We start from the raw sequence: 20066 nt of genomic DNA on the forward strand, positions 1-20066 counted from the left end.
AGCTTTACCAGTCTATAGTCTATACCTTCAGCTTTGCCAGTCTATGCCCTCAGCTTTACCAGTATATGCCCTCAGCTTTTTCAGTCTATACTCTTGACTAAGCCCTCAGCTTTACCAGTCTATAGTCTATGCCCTCAGCTTTACCAGTCAATACTCAAGACTATGCTCTCAGCTTTACTAGTCTATGCCCTCAGCTTTACCAGTCTATAGCATGCCTCCCAAGTGTCCCTCTTTTTGACCCAAGTCCCTCTGTCCCTCTTTGATCCTTAAATGTCCCTCTTTTTGACCCAAGTCCCTCTGTCCCTCTTTGATCCTTAAATGTCCCTCTTTATGACCTGGGGAATAAATGCATAAATTTGCATTAATAAATTTACTAAATTGCCCCTTACTAAACTATCAGTATGGTTTCTACCTGTATATTAAACCATAAATTAATTATTTGTGCAATTTGGACCTTAAAGGGAATCTGTCACTGGGATTTTGTGTACAGAGCTGAGGACATGGGTTGCTAGATGGCCGCTAGCACATCCGCAATACCCAGTCCCCATAGCTCTGTGTGCTTTTATTGGGTAAAAAACACGATTTGATACATATGCAAATTAACCTGAGATGAGTCCTGTATGTGAGATGAGTCAGGGACAGGACTCATCTCAGGGACAAGACTAATCTCAGTGACAGGACTCATCTCAGGGACAGGACTCCTCTCAGGGACAGGACTCATCTCAGGGACAGGACTCATCTCAGAGACAGGACTCATCTCAGGGACAGGACTCATCTCAGGACTCATCTCAGGGACAGGACTCATCTCAGAGACAGGACTCATCTCAGGGACAGGACTCATCTCAGGGACAGGACTCATCTCAGGGGCAGGACTCATCTCAGAGACAGGACTCATCTCAGGGACAGGACTCATCTCAGAGACAGGACTCATCTCAGGGACAGGACTCATCTCAGAGACGGGACTTATCTCAGGGACAGGACTCATCTCAGAGACGGGACTCATCTCAGGGACAGGACTCATCTCAGAGACGGGACTCATCTCAGGGACAGGATTCATCTCAGGGACAGGGCTCATCTCAGGGACAGGAAACATCTCAGAGACAGGACTCATCTCAGGAACAGGACTCATCTCAGGAACGGGACTCATCTCAGGGACGGGACTCATCTCACGGACAGGACTCATCTCACGGACAGGACTCATCTCAGAGACAGGACTCATCTCAGAGACAGGACTCATCTCAGAGACAGGACTCATCTCAGGGACAGGATTCATCTCAGGGACAGGGCTCATCTCAGGGACAGGAAACATCTCAGAGACAGGACTCATCTCAGGAACAGGACTCATCTCACGGACAGGACTCATCTCAGGGACAGGACTCATCTCAGGAACAAGACTCATCTCACGGACAGGACTCATCTCAGGGACAGGACTCATCTCAGCGACAGGACTCATCTCAGCGACAGGACTCATCTCAGCGACAGGACTCATCTCAGGGACAGGACTCATCTCGGGGACAGGACTCATCTCGGGGACAGGACTCATCTCGGGGACAGGACTCATTTTGGGGACAGGACTCATCTCGGGGACAGGACTCGTCTCGGGGACAGGACTCATCTCACATACAGGACTCATCTCAGGGACAGGACTCATCTCAGGGACAGGACTCATCTCAGGGACAGGACTCATCTCAGGGACAGGACTCATCTCGGGTTAATTTGCATATGTATGATTTTTATCATTTTTTTTACACAATAAAAGCACACAGAGCTATGGGGACTGGGTATTGCGGATGTGCTAGCGGCCATCTAGCAACCCATGTCCTCAGCTCTATACACAAAATCCCGGTGACAGGTTCCCTTTAAAATATCTATAGTCCGATGATTTATGCGATAATATTTAAATGGATATTGAAGCGCAAGAAAAAAAATTGTTTGTCCCCGGGGCTTCACATGCTGTAAAGAAAAGGAACTTCCACTCATCTAACCGATCCCCGGCTGCTGCAGTTGTGATGGAGTCAGTAATTATGATTTAGTATGAAAAACATTGTGGCGCTGCGTGTATTGTCCTACTTAGTGTTTTTAAAAATTTGGGAGATATGCTATAGTCTATGCCCTCAGCTTTACCAGTCTATCCCATTAGGTTACCAGTCTATGCCCTCAGCTTTACCAGTCTATCCCATTAGGTTACCAGTCTATGCCCTCAGCTTTACCAGTCTATCCCATTAGGTTACCAGTCTATCCCATTAGTTTTCCAGTCTATAGTCTATGCCCTCAGCTTTACCAGTCTATCCCATTAGTTTTCCAGTCTATAGTCTATGCCCTCCGATTTACCAGTCTACACTTTCCCACAATTCACATCCTCACACAAGTCAGTGGAGAAGGTGTAATGTAATGAAAACAGGCCCTATACATAACAGGGCGGTGAGCAGCAGACATACACAGCACATTTGCACACAGTGGAGGCCGGCCATGGCCTCCTGCGGTGTGCTCCCATAGTGCTCTGACTCATGCTGAGACAGGAGAGCTGCTGGCAGCGCAGGCCTCCACTCGCTAGGTGTGTCCTGTAGCCCTGAGCCAAGTGACGTCATCCATACCTGAGCCAGGCAGGAAGAGGAGCACAGGGAGGAGGGTCGGAGGCATAAGGGGGTCAGATCAGGGGCTCTCCACTGATTTCCCCATTGTCATCTATTCCTCCTGTTCCTCCTGTGCTGTGCACCACTACTGGCCGGAGAGCTGCTGTGTGGTGGAGCCAGGTGAGGTAAGACGTGGCTCCTTCCTTCTCCCTGTATTTCCTGGTTGCATGTTTGTGGTTTCCTGGGATCGCTCCTGTGTTACTGATCAGCTGCCATTGCAGTTTCGGTGCAACTTCCAACCCTTCTGGGGGGTGATTGAGTCTATACATCGATTCTTTCTTTACCTATATATCCGGTCACTTGATGGGTGTTTTTTTTTTCATATAACTTTGATTATATACCTGCACTTTTTTGTATTGTGTAATATAATTTGTAGTGTTTTACTGGATACTGTTACTTTCAATTTATTTTCATTTTTGTTTTGTTTTTCTTGTTCATAGAGCCCTGCGAGTTGTGTGCACCTTGTAGAAGCTCACCCCACACCCTTGTGTTTTCACTGGCTAGTCATACGCTTTGCTTTTCACTTTGACTTTGGTTGTTTGGGTGGAAATACTTCCTGCTGTAACTTTTGTTGGGTTGAAATATATTCATTTTGGTACCATGGCGGTGTTGAATCTTGTGGCATTTACTGTTGCCCATAAGCCCCGGCTTTCTGAAGGTTCAAAGTTTGAGGAGCCCTGATTCAGAGCTGCTGATCCTCTCCTCCTATAAACTTTTATAGGGGCTGTGAACTCTTCAGAAATTATCGTAATTTGCCTCAGGTCTAAACTGAACCCTTTTGTACTGAATATTGTGTCAGCATTGAGGACATACACATAAGTTGGTTGGACAAACAAACGGTGGTTTCAGAGACATGCTCACAAACATCTGCAGACATGGCCACGAGTGTTGAGCGAACTTGTGTTTTCAAGTTCGGCATATCAAAAAATTCCATTATGGATTCCGCTACCACGGAGCATAACTTATAGTCCGTGGTAGCGGAATCCATAACGGAATTCTGAGATATGCCGAACTTGAAACACAAGTTCCCTCATCCCTGATGGCCACAAATATCTGGCGAACGTTCGGTTTACTTCCATATTGACCGATACAGTTGTTCAAGCTGCCCATACACGTTCAATGAAATTGGGCGATGGAAGAAAGATCTTTTCTTTGAAAGAACGTTCCCAGAAAGATCTTTCATCCAACCAACGGGTGAGAATATTAAACGCGGCCAACTTCTTTTCAAACGATAATGGTGTGTCTTACGTCGTCTGAAACAGTTGTTCATTGTTAAATTTCAAAAGGCGAACATTCGTTGAAATTTGTATGGCCACTTTAAGACCATGGCTGGATTGCATCCATGCAGAGGTCAGCTACATAGGTGGGTGTGCAGGCCTTATGACCATGATTGGTTGACTAAATCAAGGAACCTCTTTAATTAAAATACCCGTACCCATTCATTGCACAAACTTTATCTAGTATCGTGTGACAGGTTGTTTCAAAATGAGAATTTGATTACTAAACCCTTGTGATATTTTGAGTCCTTGAGCAATTTGAACATGTTCTTCTTGGATTTTCATCGTTATCTATTTGGACATCTTACTGGGCAGACGGGCATTGGCCCCTTTAGAGATGCTTCAGTCAAATCATTGAATTACAAGATGATTTCCGTGTTACAGACTATTTCTTGTGTGCTGTATGGTACCAACATTTTCATAGTGTAGATATATCTTCCACACTTGGTGACCTTTGCTTGTATGGTATGGGGGTGGATATAAAAAATGGATGTCACTTCAACTTGATGTCGTGTGATGAAACTGAGCCAAACGGATCCGTCCTGACACACAATGTAAGTCAATGGGGATGGATCCGTTTTCACTGGCACAATAGAAAACGGATCCGTACTCCATTAACTTTTAAATGGTGTTGAAGACGGATCTGTTACAGATAATACAAATGGATCAGTTCTGAACGGATGCAGACGGTTGTATTATCTGAACGGATCCGCACAAAACGTGAGTGTGAAAGTAGCCTAAGGGCTGTTTCACACGAGCGAGTCCATTGCGGGAATCGCGCTCCGTGTGTGAGTGTGATCCTCCGCTCTGGACTCGCAGGAGCGCACGGCATCATCATGATTTATAATGCTGTGTGTCTCTGCTTGACCTTAGTTCTACAGAATCATACCGACAGCTTTATGTCACTGTGATTCTGTGGTAATAAGGCCACGCAGAGACACACAGCATTATAAATCATGATGATGCCGTGCGCTCCTGCGAGTCCAGAGCGGAGGATCGCACTCGCACACGGAGCGCGATTCCCGCAATGGACTCGCTCGTGTGAAACAGCCCTAAGTCTTTTCTGTGCTATAAAAATTCCACCCTCATGTCCACATAATGTGCTTTGTACATTATGTGGTTAAAATACCACAGTTATGCAAATGTTAAATTTGATGGAAATCGCATTAAAAAAAACATAGCCTTGAAGTTTGGCAAAGGCTATGATGTCTTTTTCACAGCACCTTGCTACCCTGGTTATACAAATTGCCTGTATTTTCACTGACCAAATGTACAAAAGATCATATCCTGAAAAGAAAAAGCATTTCATATTTGAAGCGTATGTGGAATAGCGGCAGAGTCCTACTTCTCCGTTCAGGCTCAAGTAAGGAGCTTCCTATCCTCTGTTCCCTGCGTCAGAACACCACATACCATTGGCCTTTAAGGCTTCATTTACACGTCCCTTAAAAACTGTAAAACTGACCCCTTTCTGAGAAAAGGACTTTAAAAACGCTTTCCTTCAATTGTATGGGAGCTGTCAGTCGGTGATCACGGACAAAATAGGACATGTCCTATTTTTTTTATGTCCGTTCTTCACAGGCCTTCAAAAAAATGGCCGTGTGAATAACCCATAGATTACCATTGTACTTAAAACGGACACGTGTAGCCTACGTTTTTTGGTTAGGATATATAAATTATTATTTATTGGAGGTTTAGTACTATTGAAGTGCTGTAAATCCAGTTAATTGCTGGTTGCCTTCCATCCACTTGCTGAGAACATCAGAGGACATTGGGCTTCTCAACCTTACATCTGTTTTCTACAGAACTTTGCAGTCAGACACCTGCCCTTTATACCTCTATTCACGAGTCGCATGCTTCTGTTAATAGTTACTGTGCTGCTGCTATTGTGCTACCTATTTGTATCTGCAGTTTTTTTCCCTTCATTTTGGTATAAACTCCCTTAAAGGGTTTGTGAACCCAGACATATCCCCATTTTCACCCAGGCAGCCCCTGAGCACATCATTCTCCGATGCTCTCCCTTGCCCTGCGCTGGATTGTTTCCATTTTTACACTGCTAGACGGAGGCTTCCACCTAGCAGCGCTAAAACCCGCCCATTAGCGCCGTTGATGTCAATAGGAACACTGCTTGGCGGAAGCCTCCCCCTAGTAGAGACCTGGTACGTCAATGGATCTGCAGAAAAAGCCCTTGACCTGTGCGATTCATGAAATGCTCCGATGCTCATCTCAGAGGGGCTGACTGGGTGATGAAGGGGATATGTCCAGATTCAGCTCTGAACCCAGAAAACCCCTTTAAAGGGAATTTGTCACAAGCGACCTCTCTATTCAACTGTTTCCATAGACACATCGCTGTGGTTCACCTGTTGATCTGAGGCTCTGTTCCTGAGTTATACTTTTTCTTAATATGCAAATTAGGCCTTTGGTGCAATGAGGGTGTCACCATTGCTCTTGGTGCACCTAAACTCCACTCCTTTCTGTGTCTAGACCCTCCCTAACTGCTTTGCCACTGTATAGTCCTATCAATCAAAGCAGCTAGGGAGGGTCTAGCCGCAGAAATGAGTGACACTTATGTGATCCAAGAGCAACGCTGGCGACCTCCTTGCACCAGCGGACTAATTAGCATATTAAGAAAAGGAGTCATAACTTGGGAATGGAGTCTCAGAGTCAACAAAAGAAATTTGTGTTTTAATCGAGTGAACCGCAGCCGCGGGTCTATGCAACCGGTTTGATAGGGAGGGCGCTGGCCTAGTGACTGGCTTATTTTGTGTATTGGTGGTTCACACTCAATATGGCTTTGCTTCAAAATAGATGCTTACGCATACAAGTCTTTTTCTACTATTTAGCAAATTTTTTAAGAAGATGCAGTACCACCCCTGAGAACATCGGGCATGTTGAATTCCAGTAACCTTATCTTTCTTTCCCTTGGTGGTGGAGACAGTCAGGACACTGCCATGAATATTATATGGTTGGCCAGGTCTACTGAAATTGTCAGGTTTGGTCACCGCTGATCTAATGTGTGTAGCCGCCTTTACGGTCTGTGATGGTGACCAGTTTGTGACTCCTCGAGGTGACACAGATAAATGTGTGTCTGGTATTCCATAGCTTGGTGTTTAGACCTGTTGGATGGGTGAGAGGGCAAAGTCATCTCAATAGATGTTCTGGAATTCATGGCCCAGCTAAATATTTGTTCAGTGACTGAGATAAAAGGCAGCAGTAAGTTATGGAGCCACATTAGCTAAAGCAGACTGAATCATGAAGGAGACATATCTCCTAATAATCTATTCTTAGTTGACCTTGATTGTTCCTCTGTGTTCTTCTGGAGGAATTCAGACTCCGCAGATGGTAAACAAAAGGCTTTCTGAACGTGAAACGTCTCATTATCGCTTTATTTATTACAGAAAATGGCCCTGCACCCTCGTCGGGTTCGTTTAAAGCCATGGCTGGTGGCCCAGGTGGACAGCGGAATGTATCCTGGTCTTACGTGGTTAGAAAGAGAGGCCAAGAGGTTTCAAATCCCATGGAAGCATGCAACACGTCACAGTCCTCAGCATGAAGAGGAGAACACAATCTTCAAGGTGAATAATAACATTCCTAATAGAAACGTTGGTTAATATATCTAATAAACATGTCTGAAACTGATATGATCTTAAGGTAGCACCTAGAAGAACGTTTAGGGTTCATCATGAACATTTCCATTACAACCACTATCCCAACTATTCCGCTTGCACATCAGATTCTATGTAAACACTCCTGAATTGATGAACAGGGAAATGAATTGCAGTTTGACTTTTACAGCATCACAATTCACACGCAGTGATGGTTTAGGCTCTGTCTTTGTCATGTATGGAGTCTATGTCGCAGATCTAGGTTGGCCAAACGGAGCATGTGTGTATTAGCGAGTCAGAAGAGACAGCTGTTGGCAGAACGAGTGTTGGGTCATCAGCTATTAAGGTGTAGGGGTGTCCCACCACTCGGACCCGCACCTATCTCTAGAACGGGCCCCCCCCCAACGTGAACAAAGGAGCACAGTGAAAGTGCTGGAAATGGTTGAGTGTAGGCGTGGCTATGTCCGAGACTCCTATAGAGGTCAATGGAGAGGGGCCATGTGTGCGTGGTGCGCTCTTCGTTCATTTCTATGGGAGTACCCGAAATAACGGAGTCTGCTCACTTCAGCTATTTGAGTGAGTGGAGAACACATACTCACGCACGGTGTGCTCCCTATCGCTTTCTAACGATGTTAGATAGGTGTGGGTCCCAAAGAGCCCCCCCCCCCCCCCATTCTAGAGAGAAGTGCAGGTCCCACCTTGGTGGCATCTCGCTAGTGATATGCCACCAATGTCTCAGATGAGACAACCCCTTTAGGAATATTGTTGTATCAGCCATCATCATGTTACTATTCATGTTTAGATGGCTGATGGGTGGATGGCATGGAGTGGTCTGAACCCAATGATTACCATTGAGATTGCTTTAAATGGTAATGGGATTGTAATCGCACCCTTACCAACAGCATGTTTACAGCCGGATAAACCGCATTTAACATGGAGGGATGAGCTGTCCAGCTGTTTACCCAGACACTATTCATCGCTTGCTCTCTTAATCTTTGTAGACCCCTTAGAGGACACGGTGAGATAATGAAAGTGCTCGGCTATCAAACTTGCTCCCAGACACACAAATGTACACGTTTAATCTGGAATTTAGTAACACAAAAAATTAAATAAAATCAAAGGGGTGAACAATTGTTTCAGTGGTGATCGGTGATGTTGATCGGTGGCATTATCAGTTGTAAAACAATGTGAACTCTTTATCTAAATGAATGTCTATTTGTTATCTTGTTTTGGTGCAAGTTAAGCCCTCCAGACACTAGATTAACTGTCTAAGGCCTAGTTCCCACATCAGTGTTTGGGCAGAGCCAAAACCAAGTTTGGGTCAAAAATACAATACTGGCTGTGTGAACGAGGCCTAAAGGTGCGTACACATAAGAGTAAAGTTAGCCAGCATGTATGGAGGTGTGCCATCTCTTAGGCCTCTTGCACACGTGTGCGCCCCATGGTCGTGCTGCGGCCCGCAAATTGCACGAACACCCACTGTAGGGCAGCGGATCGCGGACCCATTCACTTTATTGGGTCCGCGATCCGGCCGTTCCGCAAAAAGATAGGGCATGTTCTATCTTTTTGCGGAACGTAAGTACGGGACGACACCCCACGGAAGCACTCTGTAGTGGTTCCGTTCCGTGCTTCCATTCCACATCTCCGGATTTGCGGACCCATTAAAGTCAGTGGGTTCGCATCCGTGATGCGGAATGCACATGGAACGGTGTATTGCGGATCCGCAAATGCCTTACTCTGTCAGAGGAAAGAGGGATTGGTTGGATCTGAAAGGGAATGTGCCATAAGAAAATGACCTATTTTTAAAATAGAGTTTTCCATGTCACTATCTATATTTAAAGAAAATCCTAAAATCCTGCAGTTTATGCACTGGCCACTAAGCCTAATTATGGGTGTCACATTCTGATATGTTCTGATGATTCTGCAGCAGTCATCTTATTATCCTCACAAGCAGAATTACAATGACAGATATCACCTCTATATAGATAAGACAGGATCCACCGTTCACAATACGTGATTGTCAATACGTAGCTACTCCTTTCATGAACAATGACCACAGGTCACAGAACGTGCCTAGAAAAAACTCCCATAGAAGTCAATGAGTCCCCTCCAGTGTATTGTGCTTATAGCCCATCATGGCTACTGTAAAGCATACCTCTTACTGCCGGTAGCCGCTGAGGCAAGATGGCTTAATCATTTTCAGGAAATAGAATAAAAAATGACCTTACCTTAATAACTTTTGTTTTTTGTTTTTATGATTTCTCCTTCTTTTTTTGTGCCACTGGCTTTAATTGGCAGAAAAAAACTAGAGGTGACCCATTCCCTTTAACATGCCTTGTCCACTGGAAACCAGCTGCAGTTGCCCCTATGGAGAACACATGCACGCTCGAGCAAAGTGTCATGGGAGAGTCAGGAGAGCTCCACCAACATCTACAGAGAAGATGCAGATGAGATTTTTAGCTCGGTGGGGCAGATTTATCATAGTCCGGCAGTGTACGCGGCATAGCATCTGGCAGTCTTTGCGCCTGAACTGAACTCTATGCCAGCCCACTCCCCGCTCGCGCCCAGCACCCCCAGTAAAGTAATGGCACGTGCACATTTTTTTTTGCCCAAGTGCCGTTGAAAAAATCTCAAACATGTGGTGTATTGTAATTTATAAATTTGGCCAAATGAGCAGCGCTATGTCTCCTTCTGTCTGACCCAGTGGTGGCAGGAGGCGGCTGCGGGTCGGAGTGGATCCAGCACTGCATTAACAATTTTATTAGGGATCGACCGATATAGATTTTTTTTTTTTTTTTAGAGCCGATACCGATAATAGGTGACCTTTCAGGCCGATAGCTGATAATTTGTACCGATATTTTATATATTATATTAGTTGGTAGTCACTGAGGTGGTGGAAATTTGCATTTGGCACTAGTATTATACATGTACGGTAAATTATAAATGAATAAAGCCCTTAGGCCTCGTTCACACTACAGTATGTTGAATTCAGTGTTTTGCGTTCCGTTTTTCACGGATCCGTTGTTCCGTTTTTGCTTCCGTTGTGATTCCGTTTCCGTTCCGTTGTTCCGTTCCGTTTTTCCGTATGGCATATACAGTATACGGTAATTACATAGAAAAAATTGGGCTGGGCATAACATTTTCAATAGATGGTTCCGCAAAAAACGGAACGGATACGGAAGACATACGGATGCATTTCCGTATGTGTTCAGTTTTTTTTGCGGACCCATTGACTTGAATGGAGCCACGGACCGTGATTTGCGGCCAAATATAGGACATGTTCTATCTTTTCAACGGAACGGAAATACGGAAACGGAATGCATACGGAACACATTCCTTTTTTTGCGGAACCATTGAAATGAATGGTTCCGTATACGGACCGTATACGGAACGCAAAAAACGGACCGCAAAACGGAAAAAAAAAACAGTAGTGTGAAAGAGGCCTTAGTTGGTAGTCATTTTATAATTTACATTTATAATATACTAGTGCCAATTTCCACACCATCCCCCCCTTCTCACTGACTTTAATAACCCCTATCAGACCTCAGATTAGACTTTATTTAACCCCTATCAGACCTCAGATCAGACTTTATTTAACCCCTATCAGACCTCAGATTAGACTTTATTTAACCCCTATCAGACCTCAGATCAGACTTTATTTAACCCCTATCAGACCTCAGATGAATAAAATAAAAAAACTCCTCACCTCTCCTGCACCGCGGCTCCTCTTCATCTCCGGGTCCAGTGTCGCGCTCCCCTGTGTTCTCCGGCCTAAGGACCGGAGAGGCTACTGGACCCTAAGGCTACTTCACACTTGCAGTAGCAGGGTCTGGCAGGCTGTTCCGTCGGGGGAACAGCCTGCTGGGTCCGTGCTAACGCTAGCCCACCGTGCCCCCTGAAGTCTGTTCCGACTTCGTTGACTCTAATGGGGGCGGGCCGGAGGTCTGGCCGCAACATGGCGAACATGCCGAGAGGCAGCCGAAAAAAAACTACAGCACGCTGTCTAGTGTCAGCACAGATCCGGTAGGGTGTTCCCCCACCAGAACAGCCTGCCGGACCCTGCTAAGGCCTCCTGCACACAACCGTATGGCTTTATCAGTGTTTTGCAGGCCGTTTTTTTCCGGATCCGTTTTTTTTTGTTTACATTTTGGTTCAGTTTTTCCGTTTGGCATATACAGTATTTTTAGTGTGCAGGAGGCCTAACGCTAATGTAAAAGTAGCCTAAGGCAACATTTTCTTGTACTTTGTGACCATTTTGTCATACATATTGTCATATTTCTCATTCCTAGGGGATTGGAGCTCCTTTACCTCTTGAATGCAGGGCCTTACGCCGTGTAATATGATAGATGTAGCAGAAGAAATTATAGTCACACTTTTTTTTACAGGCATGGGCTGTGGAGACCGGCAAATATCATGAAGGCGCAGATGAGCCTGATCCTGCCAAGTGGAAGGCCCAACTGCGCTGCGCACTCAACAAGAGTCGGGAGTTCAAACTCATTTATGATGGCACCAAAGAAGTTCCTATGAATCCAATAAAAATGTATGAGGTCTGTGACCTACCTCAATCTCAAGGATCCATAATTAACCCAGGTACGGGCATTTTATGTATTCTATGGTGTGTGTGTATATAATGTAATTTTTGCAATTTTTTTTTGCTTGTATAGAAAAGTGTGATATGATACGGTGCCAGATTTTCATGACAACGGAAAAGCTTGTGTATATACAACCTGCCTGAACACTAATCCCTTTAGAAGATTGTAACAGAGCAAATTAACTTAGAGATGTTTACTGTATGTGAGCCGTGCAGTCACACTAGGTAAACGCAACGTCAGTAGAATTAAAATGTAAATATCAGCCCTTTTACTACATATATAGGCCTGACCAAAAAAATACGTTTTTGCCTGGCTGAATCTGGAGATCCCGTTTATAGTCGGATCTGGATCCCAGTATAGTCTACGGGGTCTGGCGGTGAACGGCGGTATCTAGCAATCCTGGATCCGGTGAACTCCGGCAGGCTTTTCTCTGCCGAACAGCCTGCCAGATATGGTTACGGTTGATGCTAGACGTCTTAGGGCTTCATGGTGCCAGAGGTTGGGCAGTTATATGTCTTCTCTGACATCGATTTGGTCTCCAACAGGTTCAACTGGATCCTCACCATGGGATGATGATGAATATGATGAAGAAGATATAAACCAGTCTCAACTTCATGTTCCAATCCAAGAGCCATTCAATGGATTAACTATTCACGGTAAACATCCATTTCTTTTTAGCCTCCCTTGGTTTAGTCTTGAAGACCTATTGGGGGTTTTATAGGTATTGTTTGCAGGACAAATATTTGCAAATACAGTAAGTGTTGCATACTGAAAAAAAATCCGCAATACACGGGTGCCGTTCCGTGGGCATTCCGCATTATGGATGCAGACCCATTCACTTCAATGGGTCTTCAAATCCGGAGCTGCGTTATGGTGCTGAACGGAAGCACGGAACTCCGTTCCGCAAAAAGATAGAACGTGTCCAATATTTTTGTGATCCGCTGTGGTTGCCCCACGGACTGTGCTCGTGCATTGCGGCCCGCATGTTGCCAGGGGGCGCACATGCCCGTGGGAAAGAGGCCTAACTCTAATTAACGCTTGTTGCTAATATAACACCAGCATAGCCCCTTACAGGGATTGTCACTATTCACATCTGTCACCAATGGGGCACACATTCTGGTCAGTTTCATAAGCCAGTTAACCTATCGCGATGAGTGTTGAGATAATAGGTGTATTTAAAAAAAAAATATATTTTGTAAACTTAAAGGGGTATGCTCTTAAGAAGTTATCTCCTATCTACAGGAAAAGGGCTCGGTAGGTGTTCGACTGCTGGGGCCCCCTCCCCCCAAAAGGTGCATGCTCAATCGTCCGCTCCATTCATTTTGTAGTGAGAACCCCACTGGTCTAATAGTTATACCTTATCCTGTGGATCGGGGAAAACGTCTTCTAAGAGGAAAAACCCTGTTAAAGCCATGCACATCAGATAGATGTTGGCCAAATTCATCAATTTCGGTGGGGATGGCTAATCATCTAATGTGTGTTGGCATGTACTGACTGTCCCCTAACGGCAGATGTCAGTGAAAGAAGGAAGAATGGTCGGGTGCAGTTGCCGTCTCGCACACGTCAAACCAAGCGTGTCTGGTGAAGTTCAAAAAAGAAGCTGTTGGTTGAATTTTATGCCCCCCCCCCCCCCTTTAATGTGACTGGAAAAGTTCATAAGAGCGACTATCAAAGTCTTGAAACTCTACAGGATACTTGATGATTCCTTTCAGACTTACCTTTGTCATATGGCCACTAGGAAGAGTCACTCTTCATACCAAGGCAGCTCTCGGTCTGGTAAACTAAAAGATGCCCCAGAACGGCTATATTCTGGGTATGTCTGCTACATTAAAGGGATTTTCCAGGCTCCAAATATTGATGACCTATCATCAAGATAAGTCCTTGACATCAGATTGTTGGGGAAGGTTGTTGAACCCCTACCGATTTGATATCGATGACCTATCCTGAGGTTAGTGCGAAAGTGTGTAACAATGGAGCACCACATATTATTTTCACCCATGTTGTTGATCTCCTCAACTACTCGGGTTTTTACTTTCAGTTGAATAATATATATATGTGGTTTTGTTACTGGGTTCATAAAGATTTAGTGCAATGTTGTCCAGCCTGTCTGTCAAGGTTTAAGAATTACATTACAAATATTTGACCTGTATTTGCCTTCCGAGAACACTAGTAAATGTATTTGCTACCAAAACTGCCCATTGGGAGTAGGAAACTTTCATTTGTATACTCTTTTTGTTGTTTTTAACTGTTTCTTAGTACAAGCTGTAGAGACCAAGAGGACCAGCATGTAATTGGACTTCCATGAAGTGTGTACAGTAGGGGTTCTGCAGACATCATATAGTCTCTTATATGCTCTGACTAGAAGTGTCCTGTAGGTTCTATCTGGTCACTTATATGGGCGCTGACCAAATAACTTTATTCATTTAAAACTTTGGATTAGCATTGCCCGTCAGTAGATGCAATAGGTATATGTATGTAAATGGTTATATTTTGCTTTTCCAGATTCTCCGATGGCCCCTGCCAGCATTGGAAGTTGCACTCCAGAGCCAAATTGGCCGAAATCGGAGCCACAAGATATGGAAATCCCACATACCCCAGGAGCGGTGGAGCTTTTCAACACTCCTGAGTTGTGGATTAGTTCTCTGCCAAGTGAGTACACCTTCCCTTGTGGTGTGTGTTTTTAATACTAGTTTTAAGCCATCATTGAGAGGTCATGGTACCATTCTAATCTACATTACATTCTTATCATCTTTTACAGTGACGGATTTAGAAATCCAGTTTTTGTACAGAGGGAAAGAGATGGGCCAGACAATGACTGTCAGTAACCCCCAAGGTTGCCGATTATTCTATGGAGATCTGGGTCCGATGCCCAATCAGGAAGAGCTCTTTGGTCCCATAAGTTTTGAACAGGTTCGATTCCCTGGTCCAGAGCAAATAGGAAATGAGAGGCAGAAGCTGTATACCGGCCGCCTTCTAGATGTCATGGACAGAGGCCTTATCTTAGAAGTGAGTGGACATGCCATCTATGCCGTAAGACTGTGCCAGTGCAAGGTATACTGGACGGGACCTTGTTCTCCTTCTCCAAACGCTCCGAATTTGATTGAGAGGCAGAAGAGAGTGAAGCTTTTCTGCCTGGAGACATTTCTAAGTGGTAAGCAACACTATTGTACTTTGTTTGCTAATTATTCCTTAAAGGGGTTATCCCATCTTAGACAACGGGGGCATATCGCTAGGATATGCCCCCATTGTCTGATAGGTGCGGGGTCCCACCTCTGGGACCCGCACCTACAAGGAGAACAGAGCGGAGAAAGTTGAGGAGGGCACACTGCGCATGCGCAGCTGGCTCGGCTATTTCCGTCGGTCCCATAGAAATGAACGGGAGCGGTGGCCGCGCATAAGCAGTGCGCTCCCATTCACTTCAATGGGAGAGGCGGGGAGCTGCGCCTGGTGGTGGACGGAACCCGGGGTCCTCCAGCCACAACTCTCCCCGCCTCCGTTCTCCTTGTAGGTGCGATATGCCCCCATTGTCTAAGATGGGATAACCCCTTTTAAGGGCATCTGTCAGCAGATTTGTACCTATGAAACTGACTGACCTGTTGCATGTGTGCCCGCATTGCTGAGAAAAATTAAGTTTTATTATATGCAAATGGACGTTTAGGAGCAATGGGGGCGTTGCTGTTGCACCTTGATCTCTGCAACTGCCCCGCCCTCTGCACTTTGGTTGACTGGGCCAGGCAGTTTCATAGGTACAAATCTGCTGACAGATCCCTGTGTGACTTGTAGGCAAGAGACTATATTTATCCTTGCAAAATGGCTGACGTTTCCGCCAGGCATTCTAATTTTTATTTTTGAATCCCCCCCCCCCCAAAAACAGAACTCGTTACACATCAGAAAGGAGGCGGAGCTAAGCATCCACCATTTGAAATCAACTTGTGTTTTGGAGAGGAGTGGCCTGACGGTAAACCGAAGGAGCGCAAACTTATCATTGTTCAGGTGAGAGGCATTCTGCTGGACAAAGCTCTTCGATATTCTTATTATTCCACAACATTGGAATAATTGAGACAGAACCTGAAATAAACAGTTTCAGCACTTTATCTTGACTTTCGTTGGTTCGCTAAGTTTTTCGTACGCTGTAGAAAAGCAACCTATATGCAACTGTTCTGAGATGTCCTAAATTTGACCCATTTTTTTAAATTGGCATATTTTGGCTTAAAGGGGTTTTCTTGTTATGTGAATCACGTTTGATGAAATTTCACGTGAGCGGGTCAGTTCCTACTGAAACATCATCAAACAGTGTGAACACATGAATTATATGAGACTGATACAAAAATGCTAATTAAATTATAGGAATAATCATAAATGTTCCCAATAATGATCATTTAGTATTTCAGTACTTTGCAAACAGTTCAGTATTTTTTCTTTTTTTTCTTATTGAACACAATGGGACATATTTACTAAGCCTGTCTAATAGTTAGTGCCCCTTTACATGTGCCAACTGACGAGGCAATTGTTGGGGAGGGACTGTTTGTTCCCAATAACTGCCTGATTATAAGCAGAGGTGAGAGCTGCATTTACAGGAAGCAATCATCTCTTCTGTATGAGGATAAGCAATTGCTACTGTGGAGATCTGCTGCCCAAAAGCTATGATTATGGGTACTGTATCAGTAATGTTTAGGGACGTTTAACAAACTTGCTCACCGGGTGATCGGCGGCCCCTTTACACAGGCCACTTAGTGGAAGCCGATTTAGTGGAAACAGATTTATTACAATGTCTGATGGTGTATGATAAATCGTACATAACATACCACCTATTGGCTGGATTTACAACAGAGTTTTGTGCCAACATTTTGGCATACAATGGTGCACCTTAAGCCACGCGCTTCCCCGCTGAGGTTCTCCCTCTTCTGCGAAAAAAAGTCTTCGTGGGTTATTTCTTTTATTTGTATTACTTTTTTCATTAACTTGTCTTAAGTGACAGCGCAAGTAATTCAGGCTCCTAATGATAGTAAGAATGCTCTTGACATAGTTGTGGTTTCACATACTGTACATGTTCACATATATTTACATTTTATTTTTATATTTTATGGTAGATTATTCCAGTGGTGGCCCGGATGATTCTTGAGATGTTTTCTGGAGATGTCACTCGCTCCTTTGAAAGTGGAAGCGTCCGTTTGCAGATTTCTGTTCCTGATATCAAAGACAACATTGTCGCTCATCTCAAACAACTTTACCGCCTTTTGCAGAACCACCAGAGCCCCGATGGTTGGCCAAACATGCAGCACCCAAACATGCAGCACCCAAATCTACAGCAAGCGGCTTTGCAGGCAACACATTTGCAGCCATCAAACCTTCATATGGCTCAGGCACTGCAAGTTCAGTGATAGCATGTGTACATAACTTGTAGGACCTTGGGGGGGGCTGCCTGAGAAGAAGGAGCCCACATTCTCCTTTGAGGCTGGATTACTGGGGCATAGAGGACTCTTACCTTAAAGATGTAGCCCTGGAGATAAGGGAGTCTGTAAATTACTGCTTCTGTGCACAAGTCACTTCGAGTACTTAACCAATGCTTTATAATAGCACATATTCAAAATATCATTTTATATACAATTATTATTTTTCTTTTTGTACATGTTCTAACTCTCCTGATAATAAGCATCAGAATATATATATATTTTACCCAAAGTGCCTCGAGAAAGCTGGAATTTCTATGGCATATACAGCAATCATTCAGCAGATTTTAGCAGCCACCGTGGTCAATACTTATTTATTATATGAATGTGTCATACGGCATTATACCCTCGCTAACTTGTGGAGTATCTAATAAAACGGATGCGTTGTTATCGCATTCACTGCTGTCAGTACAATCTTGGCTGCAGATGAGGCTTTTGTACAAAATTGCTTTCTAAAATACGCAATTCCTACTTGCCCTTTTGTACAGTTTTATTTTGTAAAAAATTAAATTTTCCTATTGCTATCTCAGATGTGGGCTTTGTATTTTTCTACATGGCTTCACACGTGTACACACCAAGTGTTAAAAGGGCTTGTCAGAGATTATTGTATGGATGATGGGACTATCCTCAGGATCAGGGCCAATTCTAGCCTTTCTGCTGCCTGAGACAAAAATATAAATGGCAGCAATCCAACCGCTCCTCCCAGCCGTACTGTTGGGCCTCCTGATCACAGCCATGTCCATTTTGCTGTTCGCAAATCGTGGATCTGCAAAATACAGTCTGCGTGTGTCCCGCGCTAGACGTGCCTATTCTTGTCCAGATGCAGACAGCACACGGTTTGACACCTGGCGCCCCCGCCGTCGAGGAGGTGGTGCTCCTGGTCTTTACAGTACGAATCGTCTCCTCTGGAGCTGTGGCAGAGTTTAATTACAAGTACTCGCTCCATTCAAGTGAATGGAGCAAGTACTTGTCTGCACTTCCGAGATGCTGATCGGCAGGGGTGCCGGGTGTCGAAGCCTGGCTGATCTGATATTGATGACCTTTCGTGAGGATAGGTAATCAATGCAAATTGCAGCACAACTTCTTATTTGGATGGGCATCACATACAGCTTTACAAAACATACAGGGCAATGGCTCATTCAGACGACCGTATTGCGTTCTCTTGCGTAGCTTCTTGTTCCTCATCTTCTCCATTCAGAGATCAGACCGCCATGACAACTTCTTCCAGCCACGCCTCGTCTCTGCAGAGTTTGACACAGACATCTTAGATTCCTCACATCATCTCCCTCCTGGTGCCCCAACAATGTCATCCTGCTGATACCCCTAATACTGCGCTGTGCTCCCTAATGCCCACAAATACTATACTGTAGAAATAATAGCGCTAAACAGATAATTTCCCCACCCATTACCTCGCAGATTGCACTCAATAGTAATTGTACCCCCAACAGCAATCCATTAGTAGTAGTGCCCTCCATATAGTGCCCAATAAAGCCCCCACAGTACCTTCAATATTAATAATGCCCCCATAGGGAATTAAGTCCTCCCTATAGTGCCTCAGCTGTAACATGGCCCCCAGGGTTCGAATCCTGGCTTGGTAGGGTCAGTAGTCCTTGGGCAAGACTTCCTAACACTGCAGGGTGGCCCCAGCTCTTGAGCGTTTTGAGTCCGACAGGAGAAAATGTTAGGATAGGATTATAAGGCACCCCTTTACAGGCCTAAGAAACCCTATAGTTACCCCAGTAGTTATAATGCCCCCTGTGTTAACCCCAGCATTTATACAGCCATGATATAAACTTTTTTCAAACCATTTCACATTCCCTGATTGACGTCTATGAATCACATTAGTTGGACCATTAGAGAAACGATCCAAAAATACCTCTCCTTTTGTCCAAGTTACCACTGATTCAGATGGAATCTCTATTCTTGGGTTGCATTTTAAATATAATGGATCTGTTTCTTCCTGAATATTCACCAATGTTGGAGTGATTTGAACTTCAGGATTAATAACATTTCTACCTATGAAATTAATGGTTATATTAAAGGGACTCTGTCACCAGTTTCTGACCCCCACTTAAAAATATTGTTCTGTCCATGGAGCCCTTGTGATTACTATTGTGGTGTTATAAGCTAAATCTGCTGGCTCGTTTTGTTAAAAAAACGTTTTATCTAACCTGTCAGTCATATTGTTAAGGTGCTCATGGCCTGAAGATGCCGCCCGCCACCGCCGCCGTTGGTGCCCAGCTCCTCCTCTGCTCTCGTCAGCGCCGCCTGAAAATACTGAGATACGCCTCCGGCTCTCCCTCACTCCCCCCTCCTTCTTTTCTAAGATCCCGCGTGTGCGGCAGTGTTCGCGTTATCGAGAGGTTGAGCGAAGTGCCCGCGCATGCGCACTTCGCTCAATGAGGCTGAACGGAAAAGTCTGCACAGGCGCATCGGGCACAGGCCTGTGCGCACGCGCAGGATCTTAGAAAAGAAGGAGGGGGGAGTGAGGGAGAGCCGGAGGCGTCTCTCA

At 44.8% G+C, this 20066-nt stretch overlaps 1 protein-coding gene across 2 annotated transcripts; it reads left to right on the forward strand.

Annotated features, from left to right (window-relative positions):
* Nucleotides 1-2618: 2618 nt before the first annotated feature.
* Nucleotides 2619-18083, forward strand: LOC122945768 (interferon regulatory factor 6-like). Of its 2 annotated transcripts, none has more exons than XM_044304947.1 (8): nucleotides 2619-2758; nucleotides 7306-7482; nucleotides 11898-12102; nucleotides 12650-12760; nucleotides 14607-14753; nucleotides 14863-15255; nucleotides 15979-16097; nucleotides 17195-18083. In XM_044304947.1, exons 2-8 carry the CDS (start codon nucleotides 7309-7311, stop codon nucleotides 17483-17485), a joined length of 1440 nt encoding a protein of 479 aa, XP_044160882.1. In that variant the 5' UTR covers nucleotides 2619-2758; nucleotides 7306-7308; the 3' UTR covers nucleotides 17486-18083. The 2 variants fall into 2 exon arrangements, with proteins under 2 accessions (XP_044160882.1, XP_044160883.1); XM_044304948.1 differs by having other exon boundaries at nucleotides 2619-2753.
* The last annotated feature ends 1983 nt before the right edge of the window (nucleotides 18084-20066 follow it).

This window comes from Bufo gargarizans, chromosome 8 (genome assembly GCF_014858855.1).
Source record: "Bufo gargarizans isolate SCDJY-AF-19 chromosome 8, ASM1485885v1, whole genome shotgun sequence".
Classification (NCBI taxonomy): domain Eukaryota; kingdom Metazoa; phylum Chordata; class Amphibia; order Anura; family Bufonidae; genus Bufo; species Bufo gargarizans.

What these genes read in the sequence shown, in the direction of transcription:
- LOC122945768 (XM_044304947.1), top strand. Translation starts at nt 7,309, where the DNA reads ATGGCCCTGCACCCTCGTCGGGTTCGTTTAAAGCCATGGCTGGTGGCC. An exon ending in CAATGGATTAACTATTCACG is followed by an intron (nt 12,761 to 14,606) that starts GTAAACATCCAT and finishes TTGCTTTTCCAG; the next exon opens with ATTCTCCGATGGCCCCTGCC. An exon ending in CCTGGAGACATTTCTAAGTG is followed by an intron (nt 15,256 to 15,978) that starts GTAAGCAACACT and finishes CCCCAAAAACAG; the next exon opens with AACTCGTTACACATCAGAAA.